This window comes from Primulina tabacum, chromosome 4 (assembly GCF_025594145.1).
Source record: "Primulina tabacum isolate GXHZ01 chromosome 4, ASM2559414v2, whole genome shotgun sequence".
In the NCBI taxonomy this organism is placed as follows: Eukaryota; Viridiplantae; Streptophyta; class Magnoliopsida; order Lamiales; family Gesneriaceae; genus Primulina; species Primulina tabacum.
This window is the reverse complement of record NC_134553.1, coordinates 44208834-44233806: the sequence shown is the minus strand read 5'-3', so window position 1 is coordinate 44233806 and position 24973 is coordinate 44208834. Positions and strand designations below refer to the sequence as shown.

The 24973-nt window shown below is 32.7% G+C and overlaps 4 protein-coding genes across 5 annotated transcripts; 3 read left to right on the top strand and 1 right to left on the bottom strand.

Annotated features, from left to right (window-relative positions):
• Positions 1-725: 725 nt before the first annotated feature.
• Positions 726-4052, bottom strand: LOC142543357 (mitochondrial thiamine diphosphate carrier 2-like). 2 transcript variants are annotated; one of them, XM_075650575.1, is made up of 8 exons: positions 3812-4052; positions 3145-3280; positions 2728-2844; positions 2319-2430; positions 2050-2177; positions 1776-1928; positions 1170-1313; positions 726-1079 (listed from the first exon to the last, which is right to left on the bottom strand). In XM_075650575.1, exons 2-8 carry the CDS (start codon positions 3259-3261, stop codon positions 861-863), a joined length of 990 nt encoding a protein of 329 aa, XP_075506690.1. In that variant the 5' UTR covers positions 3262-3280; positions 3812-4052; the 3' UTR covers positions 726-860. The 2 variants fall into 2 exon arrangements, with proteins under 2 accessions (XP_075506690.1, XP_075506691.1); XM_075650576.1 differs by having other exon boundaries at positions 726-1072.
• A 4434-nt stretch (positions 4053-8486) lies between these two features.
• On the top strand, positions 8487-10759 carry LOC142542035 (uncharacterized). Its single transcript, XM_075648483.1, has 2 exons — positions 8487-8633; positions 10316-10759. Exons 1-2 carry the CDS (start codon positions 8487-8489, stop codon positions 10757-10759), a joined length of 591 nt encoding a protein of 196 aa, XP_075504598.1.
• Positions 10760-12631: 1872 nt separating this feature from the next.
• LOC142543356 (protein SRC2-like) lies at positions 12632-13908 on the top strand. Its single transcript, XM_075650574.1, has one exon. It carries the CDS (start codon positions 12820-12822, stop codon positions 13771-13773), a length of 954 nt encoding a protein of 317 aa, XP_075506689.1. The 5' UTR covers positions 12632-12819; the 3' UTR covers positions 13774-13908.
• Positions 13909-18568: 4660 nt separating this feature from the next.
• LOC142543355 (uncharacterized) lies at positions 18569-19415 on the top strand. Its single transcript, XM_075650573.1, has one exon. It carries the CDS (start codon positions 18639-18641, stop codon positions 19203-19205), a length of 567 nt encoding a protein of 188 aa, XP_075506688.1. The 5' UTR covers positions 18569-18638; the 3' UTR covers positions 19206-19415.
• The last annotated feature ends 5558 nt before the right edge of the window (positions 19416-24973 follow it).

Below are 24973 nucleotides of genomic sequence, written 5' to 3'. Positions count from 1 at the left end.
AGTTCACACAATGATCCCGATTTCGGTTTTTGAAGCGAGCATATCTTGTGGCATGTCCTACTGAGTCTACACACGGTTGTGTAGCTTCCCAGATTGAGAAGCTCTTAGTTGTGGTTGCATTAACTTCAGCCAATCTCCATTTTCACCCGAAGCAAATCAGGAATTCGTCTCGGGACATCTGAGTTGGCAATATGAACCCTCCTTATATTAAGTTTTGGGAATTAAAATCATATATACAAGTGCTTCTGTTTAATACTTTTTGCATAGTGAACACATATTAATAAGATATGTGCTGCCATGACAGGCAACTTGAACTCTTGCAGTTAATACGGCACTGGGAACTATAACGAAATTCGGGAGATGAGAAATCACGAGAAAAAACCTTAGGTTGCTCCTGAAATGTTGCGCATCATCAGATGTTACCTCGAAGAAACAGATTCTTGGTTCCTTTCTGTTGCCCGGACTACTGAGATGAGCTTTTGTGCAGAGCTTGCTGGCTTAGTACTTACCAACCTCGAATTTATGTCCTTTATACCTTCTATGAAAAGAAATTTTTTTCTGCAGACGTATTCCATGATTATTATTATTTGATATTATGTTTCATGTTTGTTACTTGACAGATTCATTTTCTTTCTTTCTTTCTTTCTTTCTTTTTTCTTTTTGTGTGGAGAAAAACCAGATTCATTTTCTACGAACAAGGAAATTGAAACTATTGCCAGTTGATATAAAAAGTTATATTTTCCAATTCAATTGCATCAAAAGAATTATAAATATCACGTAATTACATCCATCTAATTCCAACCAAAACTTCAACCCACAACTATACCTACAAACAATCTTAAGTCATAAATGGGATAATTTCATGTATCAATGGATTCTAACCAGTGTGATATAAATTCATAAGCAACGAATGTTACAGCGCCAGCAGGTGCCGCTTTGACAACAGATGGGACAATGCCCTTATAAAGACCGGCCCAACCCTCTGCAAGAAAAATCTGACGAAGGGCATCGCTCATATTTTTGTAAGCTTGATGCTCTACTCTAGCTCCATATCTAGGATGTCTTTGCAGACCTACAATCTAAAAGTGAATTTCAAAACTACCTTATGGCATATATCAACTGTGGAAGGTGATATTTGCTTGTATATACCAAAGAGGCTGATAAATTACCTGAAATCTCTTCTTCACAACATCAAGTGGATGACAGACAGCTTTAGCACATGTTCCAGCAGCCAATCCACATAGGAAAAGCTGGAAGCTCGACAGGGCATCCTCCGATTGGCTGGCATAGGAAGATCTGTACCGGTTCCAAGCCTATAGAGAATGTGGAACAAAAATCGTATCAATTTGAGAGCGTATCTTGGAAATGGAACTGGTGACATGGATGCCTCATTCAATGAAATCAAAAGTACAAGAAGACAGAGACAAATAATGAGCCTCGATATGAGTACATCAGATACTACCACCATAACTTGAGAGCTCTAATTTCTTTAACATATCAAAATAACAATCTACAGATAACGAGTTTCATTTGATAAATATACTCGTTACTCACAGTTATGATCTGACCATATTATCTAATGACCACATATTTTAGGCAAAAATGCAGATATTAAAAACCTGTAATATCTCACTATAATCAACCATGCCCATTCAAGAGGAATGATTCAAAACGGGAACTATCACTACAGTTTGTCTCTTTTTTATCTGAATACGTCTGAGAGAGGGTGGGCTGGAACCAAAATCATTATATGGAAGATGGAAATAGAAGTTCACCATTGTCCAACGTTTGAACGTATCATATGTTCCAAACTGCATCCCCGCGTAAGGAATTATCTCAACCAGTGTAGGCGTCAATCCAGTGTACAGCCCTCGAATGCCACGGGTTTCAATTGTATTAACAAATGCAGACCGCATATTAGGATAAACCTGCAAATAGGCAAAGCCGAACTACTAGAAATTCCATATCCATGTCATTTAAACAATAAATACTGGCATTCAAGTTAGTGCTTTAGAATTTGGATGTCAAAATGTCCATGCGGCCATGTACCTTCGGCTCACCCTGTGACGCTAATATGGTTCTTAGAAGATCAAACGGATATGACCCAATGGTGGCGGCACAGCCTGCTAATGACCCGCTAATGTAAGAAAGATATGGGCTTGAATTAATATGGTCTTCTGCAAAAGAAATCAAGAACGGAATATAATGTAAAACTAAATTGTAGCAAGCTAAATGGAATGCAGGACAACTGTGTCAATAAAGAGAGCAGGTTTAATCACAACAAGTTCTCAGATGTAGCAAGCTGAATTGTAGCTAACCTTCTTTAGAGGAACCAGATACAAATGTCTTCAATTTGTGCAAAACAGTAAATTGAATAGCTGTATATGGCATGACCATAAGAAGGGCTGGAACATTGCCCCTCCAAAACCCCTGCCACAAAATAATGAAGTGTGAATAAAATAAAAGATGACGCAAAAACACAAAAGTGATATGAAATTAATGCACCTGTTACATCGCAATATCTCCATACAAATATAAATAACACTTTTTTACCATAGAAAAAGCATCAAACACCTTCAAAGGAAAAAAAGGCCTTCATGGAGAGAAATAATTGAACGACAGACTTCAATCCAGAAAGATGATATATCTTCCGCACATTAATCCAAACACTATCTAATTTGCAAGTGAGGTATATTGAATATCTCCATATTAACAAGTAAGCTGTACCGGGTATCCTTCCTCCCTAAATATGTCCTTGGTTGCTTGCAGCATACTATAATATTTTGATGTACCATATGCATCTCCTCGAAGCAAAGCCCATTGTGTAGTTGGTTCTAATTGAACCTGTATTTGAAAGCTTCATGAGAAAATTCAGCCACTTAAAATTCACGCAAGCATAAGCCATATAATAATTGGATGCTTTAAGAAGAATTCATCCATGACAGTTGAAAGTTGAAACAACCATTGCATCTCTAGTAGCAATCTGATCATCAACATAATTCCAACCCAATATAAAATAAGAATCAAACTCATATTAATACATACAGTAAGATCATATTCAATAACAATTCCATTCATTCAGATCTCAGCTTCTTTAACCAAAACAAGGTTTTTTAAAAAACATTTAAAGTTGAAAAACTTAACCTGAAACCTGATTTTGATTACGTCAAGTGGCGACGTGAAAGTTCTAGAAATGGCACCGGAAATTGCACCAGAAGTAGCATCGATCAAAGCCCTTTTTAGCTGGTCAGGCTCTTCCATTCCACTCCTTGATTAAAAACTGCAAGGAAAAACATTTATATAACTGACCCCTTATTTTTAAATATCCACTGCACTCCAAGTAGTCACCCAAAAGTAAGAACTGACACTGTTCTATGTACCAAAGAAAAGTAACAAAAAGAGGTATAATACGCACAAGTTGTCAAATTGTTATAAAAAACTAAATGGGGTATAAGTAAACAATAAAAAGAGGCATCGGCGAAAATTCAAGAAATACAGGTGGTGTTGAATGAATGCGAATATTTCCAACTTAATATTCAAATAAAAGCTAGAAAACATAGCAGGAATGAACCAATAAACAAACTTCCCCGCATAATGTCAAAGGAGAACACCTTAGAAAAGAAAATGTATTTAGATGTAAAAAAAAACATATAATAAGTGCCAGCAGTCTAAAGATTATATTTTTCAATTAATATAACAAGAATCGTTGAACAAATGCGAATATTTTGAATGTAGAACATACATACACAGCCCACAAACATCGGGACTTGCAGAAAGATTGAATTTTTCGAATTAACATCAAAGAAAGTACCTGAACAGAAGGGATCAATGATAAGAGGGAAACTAAGGAGCCTTCATCGAAAAAATTACAGATAATCAGACCCTTATGCCAAAATATGAGTATGCAAATGAATTAGTATCTATAGGTTTGAGTATACGCAGGAGGAGAAGTTTGGCGCTTCGCCTTTGATACAAGGAGAGAGGCACATGGCAGAGAGTTTTCTTGGCGGACGGTTTAGAATGGAAAAGGGAAAAGTCGATTTCTTTTTATGACCAAAGGGAAATTCGATTTTGAAAATTACAAAAAACTTAATTTTTTTCCATTTATAGGATTTTTTCATCAAAACGAATACACTTATTTGGATCCATTTGGAGAAAGAAAATATATTCCAAAATTTGTTTTAAAAGATTTTTTTATTTGTTTAAATTATCGGTATTGTTAGTCGAGTAGGTCTCTTGTGAGACGGTCTCACGAATCTTTATCTGTGAGACGGTCAACTTTACCGATATTCACAATAAAAAATAATAATCTTAGCATAAAAAATAATATTCTTTCATGGACGACCCAAATTAGATATCTGTCTCACAAAATACGACCCGTGAGACCGTCTCACACAAGTTTTTGCCTTATCATTACATCTCAAAGATTCATTAAAAATATCAATCATACAAAAAACTTTTCAATTTTATATTTATTTAATAAGTGTTTATATAAATGATTTGTTTTCTTTTCAATAGTTGATTAATTACAAGAATACAAATAAAATAGAGGTATATTAGGAAAAAAAATGAAAGATTCGTGGTTAAATATGGATACGTGACTATATTTAGGACACAAAATGTAGCATATATAAATGAGACGGGAAGAATATATTACTTCTATTTCTGAAATACATGTTTTATTCTAGTTTTTTGATTATTTGTTTCTTTATTAGATGAAATCATTGGATCTATGTGACACGATCTCATGTATTTTTTTCGTGAGACGGGTCAATTTGATTCACAGTAAAAGTGAAAAGTAATATTTTTACCATAAAAACAAAATATTTTTTCATGGATCAGATTGAGTCGAAGATTCATTTAACAAAATTGACTCGTCAAACTCTCTCATGTGAGTTATGAAATCGCATATTCTACTCTATGATATATTTCCCACCACGCTAATACATGTGACTAAAATAATAATAATTTTAAACTGGTACAAATTAATTTTTTTGTCAAGGGACTGAGAGATATGTACATGTGAACATGAGAACATTTAATTAATATCTAATCGAAAGTTGGACAACTTCAACCACACAATTTGTTAGGTGGACGTGCATTTGAAGTCTTTCTACTACCACAGAATTTGCCTATGCCACTATCAAACACCTATTTGAAGAGAATCAAGAAAAAATATTCTATGTCCGAGTGTAAGACCAACATGGGAAATCTTTCTTCTTTGCCTGTGAACCTCAATCACCGAAGAGACCATGGGAATTATATGAACTTGGTTATAATCAAATTCATATAATTGAACTTGGTTATAATCATGTTCATTTTTTTTTAATTTGCTACGAGTATACAGATAAAATAATGGTCATAATGGAATAAAACCGTAAAATATTATATGGCAACATGGATGCCATGAGGTTGATAGTGGAATAAAACCTCAATCACCGAAGAGACCATGGAAACAGTAACATATTACATGTTGTGAACAAAAACATGCATCCATACTGTTGGTGAGAGTTTCGCAAAGCAAGGAAAGACTCCTGGACGTAGCAAATTGGTGGATTATACGGGTGGAATAAACAACTGACTTGTTAAGTAAGTCAATGGAAGTTACTGTTAGAGTAGGTGTCCAGCGAGTCAACTTGTGACTTGAGTTTATTGACTCTTATGAAAAATAATATTTATTTTAATAATATTTTACGATTATATTCAATTATGATCATTATTTTATATGTATACTCATGTAAGCTGGATAGATAAAGCTCTTGAATATACAATAGGTATCATGAGATCTGTCTCACAACGTAATATCATGAAACTCATTAGGAAGTGCACTGTATATTCTAAAGAGGTTTTTAGTCGAATCAGCCACCTAAAATAAGGATAAATATTGCTTGAGTTTGAGACTATCATATGTAATGTAAACATCATATTTCATTGATAATGACATGGATATGTCGGTTCATACAAATGAGTGATCATTTGACTGAACAACCCTCTCTCGGACTTTCTAAAAGATTAACACTTATCGAGCGGAAAAGTTTGCGGTTATAGTTGAATATCATTGGTCATTTGACCCGGGACGACTTGGAGGCTCTGCTACTAGCATTGCACTTTGACTTATTTACCGATTTCATTAAGGGTCATCAACTGGCGAAGTGGAGTGTAGTTTCAAAGTCAATGCATTGCAGTCAAGGATTCACCGTTATGCCAATGAATGAAAATATTTTATGTGATCTGATGAGTTAATAGTGCAAGAAGTCTTCGGCCAGAGCAAGACACATCCTTCAGGGAAAGGTGTTTTCCTAGTTGCTATCATGTCACTGTTATTAATCAAATATACATCACATCGTTTTTTGAATTCATTTGCAATTCTTGATATACTAATGGTAGTAGATTCGATTGGGAAATATGAGTTGATGGAACTGTACTGTATGCAAAGGTAAATGATTTAAATGTTTTAAATCATATGGTCCAAGGAACGTCATGAACGTCAAACAAAATTTTTTAACTTCCGTTGGTGCAAGAAAACGATACTTCAACAGTAGTATCAGAGACAATTTTTTCTCTATCGTATGATTTGTTATTTAAATCGTGTTGAATAATTTATTTCTAATCGCATAAGAAAATGGTACTTCATACGGCGACTACCCAAAAACCTTTTAAATAGTTTTTTTTTAAGATCTGTGCAGGGCAGCGCTTCCTGTGCAGAAGGGCATCTGCCCGAAATATTAGGGTAGCGGAAAGGCAAACGAGCAAGGTTCTCTAGAGTGTCTCGGGTAGTCCTGCCCTTTTCGGGCTCGAATTATTTGGGCTAGGAGTGATTTTTGAATTTTTCAAAATTTTGGATCAAATTTATATTTTATGAAAATTTAATCAAATTCGTCCTTGAAAAGAAATTTTGTTAAAATTATGGAATTTTTTTTATAAAATAAATATTTAGAATTGAATTTTAATTATTTATTATAAAATATATTTTACAATAAATTTAATTATTATGAATTAATTGAAGTTACAAAAATATGTTGATTTAACTTATTAATTTATTATGACGGTTAGCAATAAATTTACAAAATACATTATTTGTTGATAATATGTGATTTTATGAATTAATATAATATTTGATATTATATGGTCAAAGGATGATCGAGAGCCTTGACCAATTTGTTATATGTACGTTATGATATTTTACATGTTTTGTTTTAATTATTTGATAAATATTTAAAGTGCATATGGTTTATTACTTGTCCTCACCCTCTATTTGTACCTCAATGTGCCATATAAATTTAATGTAAATATTAAATTTAGTGGGAGATCAAGATTTGAGGATGGTAGGCCAATATTCTCAAGAGTTTTGAAAATCGAAAATATGTAAAATATTGGAAGCTTATTTAATATTGCATCACTGCATTTACATATGTTTTGGACATGGATCCATATATAGCTCATATAGATCAATTAACTCTCGATTATCGATAATCATTTATTATTATAATGCATGTCTTATGTTATGAATAATCAGTATATGTGTTATTATTAATATAATAACAAGAAGATATATGAATTCGCTAAACATACAAAGAAACATGACAAGAGATTTTAAAATTAATGATGAGACAAATTATTAATATGAAATCCCTCGTTTTGGATAAGATCCAAAATTTAAATCAATCTCAATAAAAAGAAAATTAGAAAAAAGTTTAATATTTCATTGTCTTTCATCAACGATGGTTGTATGATGACCGTTATTCGTGGACAGTGTTTGGCTCATATTATCGGAGAGGCCTGGACGCCAAAAAGCAGTGACTTCGACTGATATATTTGATGTGATACTACGTGAAACTCCCATGACTTCGACTCATATTATTGAAGGATCTCATGGCTACATCTATTAAGATTCAACATTGATGAGTTGGGCTCGACACGTGAAGAGAAAAGAGATCATATTGTTGGGCACTCATCAAACGTAAGGCAAAAATATGTAATGGTGGCAAGGGGTTGCAATTGGATTACAACTTTTGGAAATTATGGTCGACTGATATTATTCAGGATTATAATTTAGAAATTGGGCCTTTCATACTCATTAAGAATATTTGATTTCACGTTTTTATCAAATGATGGTGAAAATCTCAAAATAGTGGGATGAAATTTATAAAAACAATAATCCATATTTTATGTCTTACAAAATATTTTAAATTGTAGTAATGTTTATTCTGTTTCCATTTCAGTATATTTACGAGGTCGTCAGTGAAATCTTCAATCTGTAACACTTGATCACAATAAGCTAATCGGACCAACCTACCTAGATTGGCTAAGGAATTTAAAAATTATTTTAAATTATGTGAAAATAGCATACGTGCTCACAAAAAGCGTGTCTGAAAACGGTTGCTGCCAATGCCTTTGCTGAGAAATTGTCTAAGCTTGAGAAATGATGTGACCATTATTTGCAAGCTAAGAGCTATATATTAACTTCTATGTCAAACGAGTTACAAATGAGGTTTGAGAAAATAGTGGGCTTGGACCTTGTTATTCCAAATGAAGTGTCCATGGACATTCTGCTTCTATCAGTACCGTCGTCGTTTGATGGGTTTGTGGTGAACTTCTATATGAATAAGCCAGAAGACAGCCTTGAAGAGCTGGTCAGTATGCTTATTAGCTATGAAACCACCATTAAAAGGGAAAAAAAACATGTTTTCCTAGTGTGTTCTTCATCTGGGAGGAAGAAAGGCCCAAAAGAGAAGGAAAATAGACGTTCCGTTCATTCCAAGAAAAACAAAACAAGAAAGAAGATGTTTGACATGTCAGAGATTAACTCTCTTGAAAACGAGTCCTATCTTGAGTTCTCTGAACATCTAGAAATAAACTTGTGCCTATTTATTACTTAGTTTACCTAGCCAAGCCATTTTTCAATTGTTTTAATAAGTCAGTTTGACTTCTTTTTGTACGTATTTTTGTTAGCCAACTGACATTGACATCGAGAATATCAAGTTCAGTTTCTAACCAGACTGAATTATTTTGAAGTTAAGAAATTTGTTGTGAGTGTTTACTCAACTTTTCTTCTAAATACTTCCACCGATCCTATCAAAATACATTGATATTAAGTTGTATTTTGAGAGATATTACATCAAAATGACATATTAACATGGAGAAAATCTCAACACGAGAATCCTACAGATATGATTAAAAAGGCACTATCTCAAACTAATCTTAAGCATTGCTTGGACTTAGTTAGTGTAGTGGAGTCAGAGTAGCTCGAATGGAGGATTGGAGAACAGCCTATCTTTGTAAGACAAGATGGAGATTGTTAGTGAGTGTCTCCCAAAGCAAGGAAAGAATCCTGGACATAGCAAATTGGTGGGGTTACATGAGTAGAAGAAACAACTGACTTGATAAATAAGTCGATGGAAGTTACATCTGGTCGGTGGACCAAGGAACATGATGCCATGTGGATAAAGAGGGAAATAACCTGCTACTGGATACACAAGTGAGAGTATCAAGGCATTAAGATAGAGAGGAAAAGCTCACAATTTTCATCACAGTTAGAATAAAAAATCACTAGAGAAAGAGTGAGAAGAAACAGAGTGAGAGATATGAGAAATACAAGAAAAAATTGCAGTTGAGAGTTTCTAGAGTATATCGATTATGTGTAAATAATTATTTCTTATAATCTCTGGATCAATATAGGCAAAGATGTTCTTCTCCTAAAAGAAAAAGTAGTTGTTCTCCCATGGATGTAGGTCTTACGACTAAACCCCATAATCTTTTTGTCTATGAGTTCTTGATTGTTTCTGATTAAGTCTGAATTCATATTCGCAAATACATATGACTGCATATTGATCGTTGCATGGTCTTTGATCCATCTAATTAATGAGAAAATATTGCTTAATTTTTTTAACACATATACATGTTAGCTTGTCTTCTTCTCTAAAAAATATAAGTTGCGCAAATAATTACACTCGGATAACATTTGTGGCATGAGAAATGACGGAACATTATCGAAAAATTACTTTTGTAAAACTTATTTATACAAATCTAGAGTGAAATATTAATGCTAAATCGACCACTAAAAGAAGAAAAAGAAAAGAAGAAGAAATGAAAATTAAGAAAGAATTTGTTGATGATAATGGGCCGAAAATTTTAACTTAGGTGGGTAAATTTCAACCGGACATCATTTAACAAGCCTACTAAACGTTACCTCAATACGATAACAATCTACCTTAAAGTCGAAAGTGAATCAATTATTTATGCGAATAAATATATTAAAAGTGGTCTGACCATAATTTGCAAGCTAAGAACTATATATTGGCTTTAATGTCAAAAGTTTGAGGAAGCCGTAAATGTTGCTGACATTTATGGTCACTTACAAGAGTTGTATGGTGAACGAACACGTCCATTCAGGCATGTTACTGTCAAGAAGCTTATGACATCATGTCTGCAAGAAGGGGCCTCATTCCATAAGCTGGGTGTGAGGATGCTCATCGAGAAGCTAGTGGGCTTGGACCTTGTTTTTCCAAGCGAATTGTCCACGGATATTCTACTGCTGTCACTTATGCCATCGTTTTATGGGTTTGTGGTCAAGTTCAATATGAACAAGCTGGAGACTACCTTTGAAGAGTTGGTCAATATTCTTACTTCATATGAAGCCATCATCAAGAAGGAAAAACATGTTTTCCTAGTGGACTCCTCGTGTGGAACAAAGAAAGGCCCACAAAGGAAAGGAAAGAAAAGCTCTACTCCTTCCAAGAAACACAAAGCAAAGATGTGAGTTATGTTTGAAAGAAAAGATGACCAAAGCATATTTCTTTGGAAAAGCAGAGCGTACACATGATCTATTGGATTTGATCCATACAGATGTGTGTGGCCCGCTAAGTATTATCATGAGATATGAGCAATCTTACTTTATTATCCTTTGCTGACGACTTCTCGAGATATGTGTATGTTTATTTAATGAAATACAAGTTTGATCCCTTTAAAAAATTCAAAGAATTTAGAGTTGAAATTTATAAATAGTTAGGAAAGAGCATTAAAACACTTTGATCTGATTAATGTGAATAATAATTTATTATTGAATGAGATTCTCTCATAGTGGACCCCACTATCACACCACATTTGAATAGTGTGTTAGAACGTCATAATCGAACAATGATGACATAATTCGATCTATGATAAGATTTATTGAATTTCGTCATCCCTTTGGACATTTGCACTTGAAACTGTAGAAATATTCTTGAACCATATCCATACAAAAGTAGTGACAGAACTCTATATGAGATGTATATGGGAAAACTACCCAAATATTCTCTTTTAAGTTTTAAGAACAATCTAAATTTAGCTCTAGTCCTATGAGTATGCTTAAATTTTTATATTTTATCATATTATCAAATCTCATGTTATATTTAAAATAATAAATATCATAACTAAATCAAAAACTGAAAAACAAAATAATGCAATACATAATATTCGTATATTATATTACACACATAATATCTTTCGACCTTCCAAAAACAAACATCCGGTGACAAAATTTATTTTGTCATGCGATTGTCAATGTATTAAAATATATTTTAGGTGTATAAATGATTTATTTATTTGAGTTTGTAATTTTATCAATATTTAATTTTAATATTATTATATATAAATAAAATAATATTATTTCAGTATGTATTTTTTAATGTTTTTAAAAATTATTATATTTGATCATATAATTTATTTATTTACGTATATTTATATTATATAATAATTATAATATTTTAACATAAAGAGTTTATACTTATTTTTCGTAATATAAATTTAAATAAATATTATTTTAAATAAATAAATTAATAGAATATTGAAAATATAATTTTGTTATTAATTGAATTTAATAATATTAAATGAAATAAAAATAATTAAAAAATGACTTCTAATAAATTTAAATTAAAAGTAAAATTTATTTGTTTCTAATCACACGATATACATATTAAACCATTTATAATAATTTAACGAAGATTAGTATACTAACTTAAGTTAATAATACGGTAAATTGCTCTGCAATTCGTATATACAAACATAAATTGTATATCGGTTTTTGTGTTATTTATTTTAAATCAATATTTTTATAATCGAATTTGTGATCGAATCGATCTAGTTAAAATAGTGGTTCAACTAATATTATATTATGTAAAATAATAATATAATATATCAAATAATGTATTTTAAATTTTAAATATCTTAAATGTGTATATAAATAATAAAAAAATTTAAAATATAAACAACATACGTAAAATCAAAATATCAATTATAATTATACATATATAATTATAATTATATATATATAATTTTTTTACTAATAGTAGAGTTATCTGACTTATTTTTTTGTAATTATATATATATACTTATTTGTTATATATAATTTAACTATAAGTAAAAATTTTGAACCGGAATTTGTGAGACGGTCTAACGAATCTTTATCTGTGAAACGAGTCAACTTTACCGATATTCACAATAAAAAATAATATATTTAGCATAAAAAATAATACTTTTTCATGGATGATCCAAATAAAATACTCGTCTCACAAAATACGACTTGTGAGATCAACTCACACAAATTTTTATCCGGAAATTACATGGGCTTGGAGAATTTTCGAAGTTCAAAAACTGGAATGAAAAAGCGCGTGGCCTCAAGTGCTCACCAACCCATGATAAAACCCGGAGAGACTTTGCGTGTCGGCCTCGTTCATCTTATTGGAATCTTCGATACACCTTTCTCTACGTTTAATTAGAGATACTATTTCTGCAGAAGAATAGATCTTTTGGTTCTTTTTTCTTGGATTTTAGTTTTAAAAAATGGAGTCTAGAACTCTGGAAATCGAGCTTCAGTATGCTAAGGACCTCAACAAGGTCAACCTTATCACCAAGATGGATGTTTACGTTGTTGTTTCTATCTCCGGTGGTGATAAGAACTCTACGCAGAAGACCAAATCGTCTGTGGATCACGACGGCGACAATAATCCCACGTGGAATTTCCCGATGAAGTTCACTGTGGACGAGGCGGCTCTGCAGCAAAACCGCCTCACGCTTGATTTCATGCTAGTATGCGAGAGGGCTTTGGGTGACAAAGACATCGGTGAAGTCAACGTTCCCATTAAAGAACTCTTAGATTCTCCGTCGAAGGGCGAGGGGAAGCGGTTCTTGAGCTACCAGGTGAGGAAACCCAGCGGAAAGCCCAAAGGTCAGCTCACTTTTGCATATAAGTTCAGCGATAAAACTGCCGCAGCACTGCCGTACGCGGCGGAGCACGTGCTGGCGCATCCTCCGGAGAAGGTTGACGGGGAGCCCGTGACGGCTTACCCAGCTGGATCTAGTGCGCTGTACCCACCTCCGCCTTCGGGAGTGTACCCACTGCCGGTGGCCACCTACTCAGCAGGGTCGTCGTCGGAAGCTGGGGGACACTATCCACCACCAGCGGGATACCCTCAAGCCAACGGTGCTCCGCCGCCCGGAGTCTATCCTCCGCCCCCTCCATCTGGATATGGGTACCCACCACCGCCATCGCCACACCAAGGGTACGCTTACCCACCACAGCCGGGGTACACATATCCACCACAGCCGGGGTACGCTTATCCACCGCAGCCGAGCTATGGATACCCACCGCAGCCGGTGCAGCAACAGCCAAAGAAGAACAAGTTTGGGCTTGGATTAGGGGCTGGACTACTGGGTGGCGCAGTTGGTGGATTATTGGTCGGAGATATGATTTCCGATGCGGCGGATTTTGATTGCGGTGGTGGATTTGATTTTTGATTGAATTAAATTAAAATTTCGATTTCTTTTCTTTTTCTTTTTTTTTTTTTATTTTGTTTCGTCTTGTCTTATGGTAATGCAGACAGAATCAATGTATTATTGTAATTTTCGTTGATCCAGTAAGATTTTTAATAATTGTTTAACTAAATTATTTAAATTTTATGAGGAAATTTTTTGATATTAAAGACTTTATAAAAAAAATAGATGTCTTGTTAGACGATCTCACGAATTTTATATGTGAGACGGATCAATTTTACCGATATTCACGATAAAAAATAATGCTCTTAGCATAAAAAATAATATTTTTTCATGAATGACCTAAATAAGATATATATCTCATAAAATACGATCGTTTCACACAAATTTTTGTCATAAAAAATTATACATCTCGAACGAGAATGTTATTCATTTGGTATTGACGTGTTTTAATTGAAAATTAAAGTGTCGAACGACTTTGTTGGCTCAAATTTAAGCCATGTGAATGGGTCTAACATAATAAAATATACGAATTGACTAATTATTAAATAATAAAATAAATAATATTAAGATTAGAAATGTCGTTAGCACGATGTATTGAAGACATGAGTATCACTCAATTTAAATATCAGGCCAGAGAGGTATGTTAATTGTATCAAAATAGTGCGGAACTGACAATACATACGACACACTTCTGACTGATTTGGCTATTTTACTTATTGGATTTGGACCAAACCCAAAACATAAATATTATAAAATTATATCTTGATTTTCTAATGAAATAGTTTTCATCTCATTTGGATCAAAATCAAAATTAATAAGATACAAACCATAACGATTGATGCATGTTGCATGTCATTTTCCGCACTTTACTCACCTATTTGGCTCAAGTTCAACATTTCATTCCACAATTTCATTTCCATATCCATAATCAAACTCTAAACCCCTCACCATTTCTTCAATCATTCCGCTTCCCAACATCAGCAATATCATATCAACATATATTTGTTTGCATTTCATATTACTCGTGTTACATATACAACATATATTCATAATTCATTTTACTGTTTTTCATGCCCATAATCGATGTCCTCAAAATATTCATACTTTGAAGACAAAAACTTGTGTGAGACGGTCTCACGGGTCGTATTTTGTGAGACAGATCTCTTATTTAGGTCATCTATGAAAAATATTACTTTTTATGCTAAGAGTATTACTTTTATGCTAAGAGTATTACTTTTTATTTTGAATATCGATAGGGTTGACCCGTCTCACAGATAAAAATTCGTGAGACCGTCTCACAAGAGACCTACTATACTTTGAAATACTTAAATTCCATGTAAATAACATATATAGTATCATAATCATAAACTGTTATGAATGTAAATGCAGTTTATAATATAAGGCGATAGGGACGACCGAACATTACACAGATAGCCTCATCTAGACCATCAAAACAACCATTAGAAGGCCATCAACAAGGGAGAAAAATGCAGTTCCTCATCAACAGGATGATGCACAATAAACTACTGCACCAGATGTAGATGGTGCACCATCATCTAATGTACCTCACAAAATGTCCATGGATCGGGAATGTCCAACAAAATGATCAACTAATTTAGTAAGTTCAAGGGCAAGCGCATGTGCTAGTGCTAGTGCAAGTGCAATTGCAATTGTCAATGCAGGAACTCAAGTCAATGTCAATGCATGACTATAGATTATAGACTATTGTTAGGATCAAATTAGAGTTTAGAGGGGAGTGGGTGAATAAACTCTTTTAAAAAATTTATTCCGACTTGAGTTGCTATAGCACGTTTTTGAAATGTTAAAAAATAAACCGAACACAGAGAAATTAAATCGAGCTTGCTTTTATAACCAAGAGAAAGAAGCTCAAAATAATTCTTTTAAAAACCGTTTAAACATTTTGTAAAATATATGTCAGTTTAAATAATAAAAATGGTTTGATTGAAACATTTTATCAAACATTTTGTATGTAATATTTTTGTATTTGAAATAAACATAAAATGTTTAGACAATGCATCTCGAAACAAAAATATAATTAAATGCAATAAAGTAAAAAGACAAAAATTTGTTTATAGATGTTCGGAAATTAACAACTTCTACGTCACTCTTTCTTTCACTTATGAAGGATCCACTAGAAGACTTTAATTTATAACAACCCTTGTCAAACCCATTTCAACTAGGACTTATCATTTGCCTAATTGAAACTCCTAGCACACTCTCGATTTTAGGCCGCAACCTCACAATCTGTATAATGCTTAACGTCTCTTATGTCGAGACTACAAAAACGATCTTTTACGTCTTTGTGTGAAGACTATCACTCAACTATTAATTGAATCTCAAATCTTATTTATATGTATGAATGATTGTGTGTGTGATGATTTAATCTATTACAGTGTATGCTTCTCAAATTTATTCTCACAAATAGGAGAAAATTTCTCAATAAGCTAATATATATATTTAGACTTTTTTCTTGGGCTTTCTTTCTTTCTAGCTTATTTTTGTTGTATAATTTGTTCATTCTTTTAATCTCCATCAAAATCTTATAATTTGATCTTTAAAGTATTGTATTTGTGGCTTCCAAGAAAGATATATACGTTAGACATAATAATATGAACGCTTGGAAATGTTTTGTATTATTTCTGATACTGAAACGATTATATTTAACTTGCTGACCACTTTTTAATATCGGGCTGGCAGCGCACTTCCTGAGCGGCTCGGTCGGATTTTGGTGGCTGGAATTGTGGAGCGGTCTGGTCGGATTTTGAGCGGCTGGAGTTTGAGCAGGTAGATCTTGATCCAAGTTTAGTTGGTCTCTTCTATTGGTTGTATATCTTGATTTGTTGATTTTTTGGCAAAGTCGTGAACATTAAAATTTTAGCCATTTCTATTAGATTTTCACATAATCAAGAATCACTCAATTACGAGTTTGTGTGAGAGATATATGCTCAAAATATTATAACTCCTCATGTCTAATCGGCAGCTTTATCTATGTTACAGAACCATCAATTTCATCGCGTTTTATCAGATTCTTAAGTTCCAATTTAAACTTTGACTTTGGAATATGATTTTCGATCATTGTCGCAAATTTCTAATGCATGTTTAATTGTTCCATTACGTTAATCGAGCTGAGAGATATGGCCAAAATGCCAGAAATGCTTTAAGTCCACTCTTTGTTGTATCTGTGTCTTCTAGCTCAATCTTGCAGCTTCCAATTAACATAGATAACGTCCGAACTAACCCGACCGATCTGAAATATGACTTGTAAATAATTGAGTTGGTCTTTACAACTTTTTACCCTTATTGTCATTTGGATCATGGACTTGCTTGACAATATGACTTCTAGAGTATTACGTTTTATTTCTAACTGTTTTGCCCTCTAGTCATTTAGATCACCGAGTTATAAGATATCATCGAAATATGACAGCTCGCCAGACTTTCGACTTGACTAAATTTGAGTTTTAACTTTCAACTTGAGCTAGCAACTCACATTTGAGCAAAATATGTTAGAAACACGATAACAAGCTTTGTTATCATTAACATCAAGATCGCTAGTATTTCTAAACCCAACTATCTCTCCATTTTTTATGATGACAAAACTTGGATAAAAATGATTTCACTTAATATATTTCTCATTAAAATACATTTAAAACATAGATATATAAAGTTGAGTAAACAAGTTTCACTAATAATAAACAATATTAACTCAAAATTTCAAGCAACACAAAATGAAGATATATTTTCCAATTCAAATATTCATTAGACATTTAAGAGATTCTTTTATTAAACACCGATCATAATCATAAATATAAGAGAATTGCTAAACATGCTAGCACAATTTAGAACATCACGTTGAGCAACAAACTCGAGTACTTCTTGCAAATTAATATGAAAATTTTAGAATGAATATACTGAATTTTCTTGCTAATGTATGACTCAAATTTGAATATATTCTCCTATTCGATTGATGAGTGCAACACTATCGAGCTTCTTAACAGAAACTCCGACTTTGTCCTTGTGTTGTTTTCTGCCACAACAATACGTGGTTTGACTTCAGCAATAAACTATTTTTCCTCTAGCACGACCAAGCTGCAAATTTTATACCACTGTCATCCTCAACGAGTTTAGTTTGCAACACAAAAGCAGTTCATAATTTGATCAATCGAGCAAGGAATTATATCAGTTTTCCCGAAGTTGCTGCAAGATGCGAAAACTTCTTAACTATGCATATATATGTTTAAAAAATATATATGAAAATTCTAATTTTAAATATAAAAATCAGTTTAAATATAAAAATCAGTTTAAATTTTATTTCAAGAACAAATCAATCGGATATCACTTGTTGATATCAGATTAGAGTTTGAAGAGGACAAATAAAATCTTTTAAAAAAATTCTTGAAACTTGAGTTATGATAGTTCGTTATTAAAATGTAAAAAATGAACCGAGCTCTGAGAAATTAAATTGAGTTTGGTTTTATAGTAAAGGGAAAGAACTCAAAATAATCATTCTAAAAATCGATTAAATATTTCGTTAACTATATAAAATATATGTAAGTTGAAATAATACAAGCACTTTGATTGAAGCTTTTTAACAAAAACTTTGTATGTGATATTTTGACATTTGAAAGAACATATAAAAAATATCAACAATGTATCACAAAACAACAACAATAATTCATGTAATAAAGTTAAGATGCACATATTTAGAATTAAGAAAATATGGTCGGGAAATAGGCCCAATTTGATTTTGATCCAAGGCCCACTAGCCCATTTGTCAGATTATGGCTCACTTCAATCCGAGCCCTAGTCCCTTCCTAAAACCCTCCACCAAATTCAATGCCAGCACCAGTCACAAGAAGCAGAGCACGATGAGGCCACTGGACGAGAAGGAAACCACCCAAGTCTTCAACAAACTCCACAAATTCGTCGGCGGAAACCTCAAAAACATCGTTTTAGACAATCAATCGCACGAAGGACCGGACTCAATCCCCGGCCGCTACTGCTTCCGCCTCCAAAAAGCCCGCGTGTACTACGTTTCCGAATCTCTGGTCAGGCGTGCCACCAATATCAAGCGTGAAAAGTTGATCTCCCTTGGAACCCAGATCGGTAAATTCACCAAAGCGGGGAAATTTCATCTCACGGTCCAAAGCTTGAATCTTTTGGCTGCGAATGCAAAGCACAAGGTTTGGTTGAAACCCACTTCTGAGATGAGTTTTCTCTATGGGAACAGTGTGTTGAAAGGCGGGGTGGGGAGGATTACGGAGAATATTCAGGTGAACGATGGGGTGGTGGTGTTCTCCATGGCGGATGTGCCGTTGGGATTTGGTGATGCGGCGAAGAGCACGGTGGATTGCCGGAAGATGGATCCTAATGGGATTGTGGTGCATAGGCATGCCGATATTGGGGAGTATTTGAGGATGGAGGATGATCTTTAGGTAGCAGATTGTTATGGGAGGAGGGATCAATTTTTTATTTTATCAATATCATGTAATTTTATTTGGTTGTTTAATGTGATGGGGCATATTATTTGCTTCATGATAATCCAGCATTAAAATTTTGTTTGATATGTTTATGTACTGTTGATCTTTAGAATGACAGTTTCTTGGCACAGTGTTGTATAATTGTAATGGCTGAGGGTTCTGTTCTTTTTCTTGTCGGCTACCTGCGGAGTTATTTTGGTTGAAATTTAATTCTGCCCAGTTATTTTGAGACATGTATAGGTCCTAATGGTTAAGCTCAAGGGAGACTTGAATACCTGGTAAAATCTAGATTAGTGGATGAATACAAGGTAGGTAATCCATTTTTCTGGCGAATTTGTTGTAGTTTCCCCCTTTGGGATCATTTCTGTGCCTGCGTAGAAATTCAACGGAAGTCCTAACTTCTGTCACTTTATTAGCAACTTAGGTTCCTTGTTTGTTCGATCCACGATCAATCTCGGCTGCTTATATTAGCGAGGCAGCCGATTTGTATATTAATTTTCTTCGTAAGCTCGATGCTGAACTTTATTATGCTAATCTTCTCAGCTCACTGTGAAACGAGGTTCGACGAATGCATAACCACTGTACGAATTCTCGATGTTCTCGAATTCTCGATGTTCTTGCATAACCACTGTACGCATCAGCTCTGGGACTAAAGACTGTTGCGCTGCAGTAAGATTAGCTTGGTTCTTTTGTTAAGAGTTCGAAAGGAAATTTTTTTAATACATGAAACGACATGTTCTATGCGGGGAAATTCTATGCTCCGGGGGTGTGTGCTTCATCATAACTGGTCATTTGGCATGGAACTCACACATTTTGTAGTGTCTCAGCACCAAATGAATTATGAATGCTCGTATGTTATCCTTCAGCTCTGTCAAATGAAAAAAGGACAGACCACATTTTGTGGTGTGATGAATGCTGGTATGCTATCCTTCACCCGACCTCTGTCGAATGAAAAAAGAACAGGAGTATCTAGGAGGAATCGTGCTCTGGTAAGTTCCGTGGGAGCGTACTACAGAACCACACGCAAGATTTGCTACCGAGTCAAATGTTGGGAAATAAAATTAATTTCTTTTAATAAATGACCAACAAGACAGATATTCCATCTTTTCAAAATTCTTGGTTATCAAGAAATAACATTAAGAAACCCAACATATGGAATAAAGTTCTTCAATTGGCATTTTGTTTGCAATCATTAGCCAAAGTATGCTGCAGAAAATGACAAAACCAGGATGCTAAATACTTACCAAACACAAGGAACATAATTTTGCCGTAAAACACACGTCGTAGTTATAATTTGGTCACAATTGATGCATTCATCTCGTCATCATATACCTTACCAAGATTTCAAGAAATTAAATTTTCCTTTTTTATTTTTGAAAATGGAATAGATCCTTCGATCCAAAGTTCATGGCTCTTTATTCCCAAATTCTATGTATTCTCCCCAATTCCATCGTTCTTATATAATATAGAATGTAGAGATAATCTTTTAAATCAATTTCTTTATGCTTCCTTTATGACCAACCAAAAAAATTGAACTACCCTCATTGTTTAAGTTTCCAATTTTACTAGTAAAACCATTGTTAAAAGTCTCACTTTTTGCATGCCAATAAGGTTTAATATGATTTTATAAATGTAATAGCTTAGCGTGTGAGTAACAAGTTCCAATTCAAAGTATTTTATGTAGGATCGAACATTTATCGTTTTACCAAAATATACGACGATGGTAATTGTACAACCCAAATTTTTTAATCGCGTTGCAGCCCAAATGTCATGGTTCAATCGCTTTACCAGTAGGAGCAATTATTGCACCCAAAAATATCTCTCCCAATAATCTCAATTCATGTAGTTAATGAGAATCGAACATGTTATCGTGCCTCTGATACCAATTGTAAAATCGAGCGTTGTCGCTTTACCAAAAATTATAACTTGTGATAATGGTGCAACTAAAATATTTTAAACTACATAGCAGCCCAAGAGTCATGGTTCGATCACTCTACTAATAGAGACAATTATTGGACCCAACATTTTTATATGCTAGGAACATAATTTGGAGTGTAAAATACAATATAGATAAATTGTTTTTTCGTTTTACCAAAACCTATAACTATTAATAACAGCACAAATTCGAGCTTTAAATCGTATATATATTAGATCAACTGATCAAGCACCACGTATCGATATTTTCATGACAATTATTGTTCACAACCACCTCATAAAACAATTATAATCAGGTTATATTTCAAATTATCTCGATATTTTAAAGATTATTGTTTTCAGGGACGCACTCTTAATAAATAAATCCATTATTAGAGAATAAATTCGCTTCACATGGCGAGGGTCCGTCACGAAATCATCCTAAAGATGCAATATTTCTATTAAATTAAGGCTATCTTAAAACTACCTCAATCTCCTCACCGAGAATGATTGTGGGAACCAATATTTCCATTAATATAAAAGAGATTTGGGAATAACATACGTATACCATAATATATCACACCACTATTACAATATTTATTTAGGGTTTCCAAGAATTTAGCTAAAATGACAGATGTTATTAACTAACTAATTAAATATTCTTTAGAGTAAATCACATAACAAAAAATAGACAAAAATTTGTGTAAAGCGATCTCACATATCATATTTCGTGAGACAGGTCATCCATGAAAAAATATTACTTTTAATTGTGAATATCGGTAGGTTTGACCCGTCTCACAGATAAAGATTCGTGAAACCGTCTCACAAGAGACCTATTCTAAAAAATAAACATTCATTCTCGTTTAAAAAAATAATTTCATTAAAGTTAATTTGATGATCTGGACTTTTACCTATAATATACGAATTATGAAAATGCAAACTTCTTGTGGTATGATAAAGTAAGATTAAGCATCTACTACTTTGTCAAACGCTAGCTATATTTACTCAGTCAGGGATAATGGATGGTGTAACTGTTCAAATTTTTGATGTCAGATAACAATTCAAGTATCATGTTTCAATTATTCTTCACTTTTCGTACCGGATAAATTATTGCTTCCCAATAATAATCTAAACAAAATATTCAGCTTAATTCATTTAATATGTTCCACTTCATAAAACCATGGGTTTTCACCTAAAATTACTTAATACAAAATTTCCATATAACACTACCAATTTTAATATTATACCATAAAACTATGTTGCATAATTTATTTGGATTATTTAAATTCAATTGATTAAAAAGTATTGAGCATTTTATATATGAAACTTATGATTCAATTAAATATATATTTAACCAACTAGGAATTCATTAATGACCTCTTAATTTTATTAATCAAACGTTTATAATTATAAATAATGGCTAACTAATCAAGGAATTATAGAAAAAGAAAATGGGGAAGAAAATTATATTTTTTTTTTGGTCCGAAACTAATGAGATAGGAAGATTTAATGTACAAAATATTCAACCAATTTAAAACTTTATCATACATGAGCTGATAAATAGCTTTGGAGTTTGTGATTCCCACATAAGCAAGAACCAAATAAAATAGAATAGGTCTTTTGTAAGATGATCTCACGAATCTTAACTGTGAGACGGGTCAACCCTACCGATATTCACAATAAAAAGTAATACTCTTAGAAAAAAATAATATTTTTTCATGGATGACCCAAATAAGAGATCTGTCTCACAAAATACGATCCGTGAGACCGTCTCACACAAGTTTTTGTCAATAAAATATCGACAATAATTCATTATTAATATATATATATATATATATATATATATATATATATATATATCCCCTGTATCTCTAATTGAATTTAGAGGCTATATTGGATAACATATTTTGGTATATATATATAATATCACCTCTAAATCCAATCAGAGATACAGGATTTAGGGCAAAAATTTGTGTGAAACGGTCTCACGAATCGTATTTTGTGAGACAGATCTCTTATTTGTGTCATCCACAAAAAAGTATTACTTTTTATGCTAAGAGTATTATTTTTTATTATGAACATCGGTAGGGTTGACCCGTCTCACAGATAAAGATTAATGAGATCGTCTCACAAGAGACCTACTCAAAGATTAGTAATAACTAGTTTTTACAATCTTTTTAATTAAAATGAAGGGATTTCATTTGGTTGTGACCAAAAACGGAAATATTTGCCCCAAGTAGAAAGGATATATATATATATATATATAACTTGGGACAGGAATGTTTGACTTTACGCTTCTACAAAGATCTAGGTAAAGCCATGATTTTATCAATGTGCCAAACCATTTCGTGGTACATAATAGATACAAAAAATATACATTAATTAATCAAATATAAACTGATCTTAAATTTTAATAAAGTAGATGATTTAGTATATAATTTTCTTAAAATAGATAAAATTTAATATAAATTGAATTGAGGTTTATTTAATTTAATCCCTATATGTATTGAGCCATCGACTATTGAATGGACTTTTCAACACGTTTGTAATATGCTTTCAATAATTTTCTTTGAATCCCCATTCCTTCCTCGAATGGGCTACTATGATATTTCCCTCTCTTCCTCAGTCGTCAACTAAAAATTAAATATAAAAACAATTAAATTAAATGTGTGGAAATAAATATATCTTATTTTCTCTCTTATCCTATCCATAAAGCATGGGTCGAGAAAGTCGTAAATTTCTTTCTCACGAGTTTGATTTTGACAACTTACACCTTTTGTCACACTCATGCCACGCATGGATCTTATATACTTTCAAATTTTAAATTTTTTATAAATTTAAATTTACAGCTACATAACTATATTACTTTTTTAAATATAATATAGTTATTATATTATTATCATTTGAAATTTTAATGGATTGAACATATAAAGCTTAGAAGAAAAAAAAATATTTCAAGGAAATATTTGTCCAAACTCATGATCTTTATATATATAGATACGCACAGATAGATTCATTTAGAAAGTCTATAAAAATTATTACATATTACTGCATGCATGTAAGAATATTAGAGAAGGTTCTAAGGAACCCATTAAGACAAAAATCTAGTATTTTTAATTATGTAGCCTTTATTCACTAGGGTTTTGGGACGTAAAATAACTATTTAAATAAGTTTATTATCCCATGAAAGTCTCTTTCCGAAATTCTTGTGCTTGAATCAATTAAAAAGTAACTTTTATTTTTTTAAAAATACAACAGGAACCTAGTTCCCAATTATTTTTTAATCAGAAAATTCTAAAGGAATGCTTTTTAATTCCAAGTTTTGCTTGAATCTTGCTTGCACAACACATATAATGTAATCACTACATGTACGTTCATATTGTTTACAAGTTCTTGAAAGTATTTGTTGGGTACAATAATTGTCCTTGCTTGGTAGAGCGATTGAACCGTAGTGCTTGAGCTGTTGTGCGGTTTTAAAGATTTGGGTTGCACCATTACCACTAGCTATAACTTTTGGTAAAGCGGTAAGCACTCGATCCTACTGTATTATTATTGCCACATAATTTCAATATTTTCAATTTTTGTATAACTATATTTACTATGTTTTTACATTCCAAAAATTGCAAATTAATTGATTTCTCACATAAGTATTATTTTTAAAATTTTCAAGCCTTAACTAATATTGATAAAAATGACTTATCAAGAATAAAAATTCAATTTCTAGATAGCATATGGGTATTATTTAAAAAGAAAAAAGAACAAAAAGTAAATTCCAGAGCATCCACTATATAATAAACCTTTGCATGATA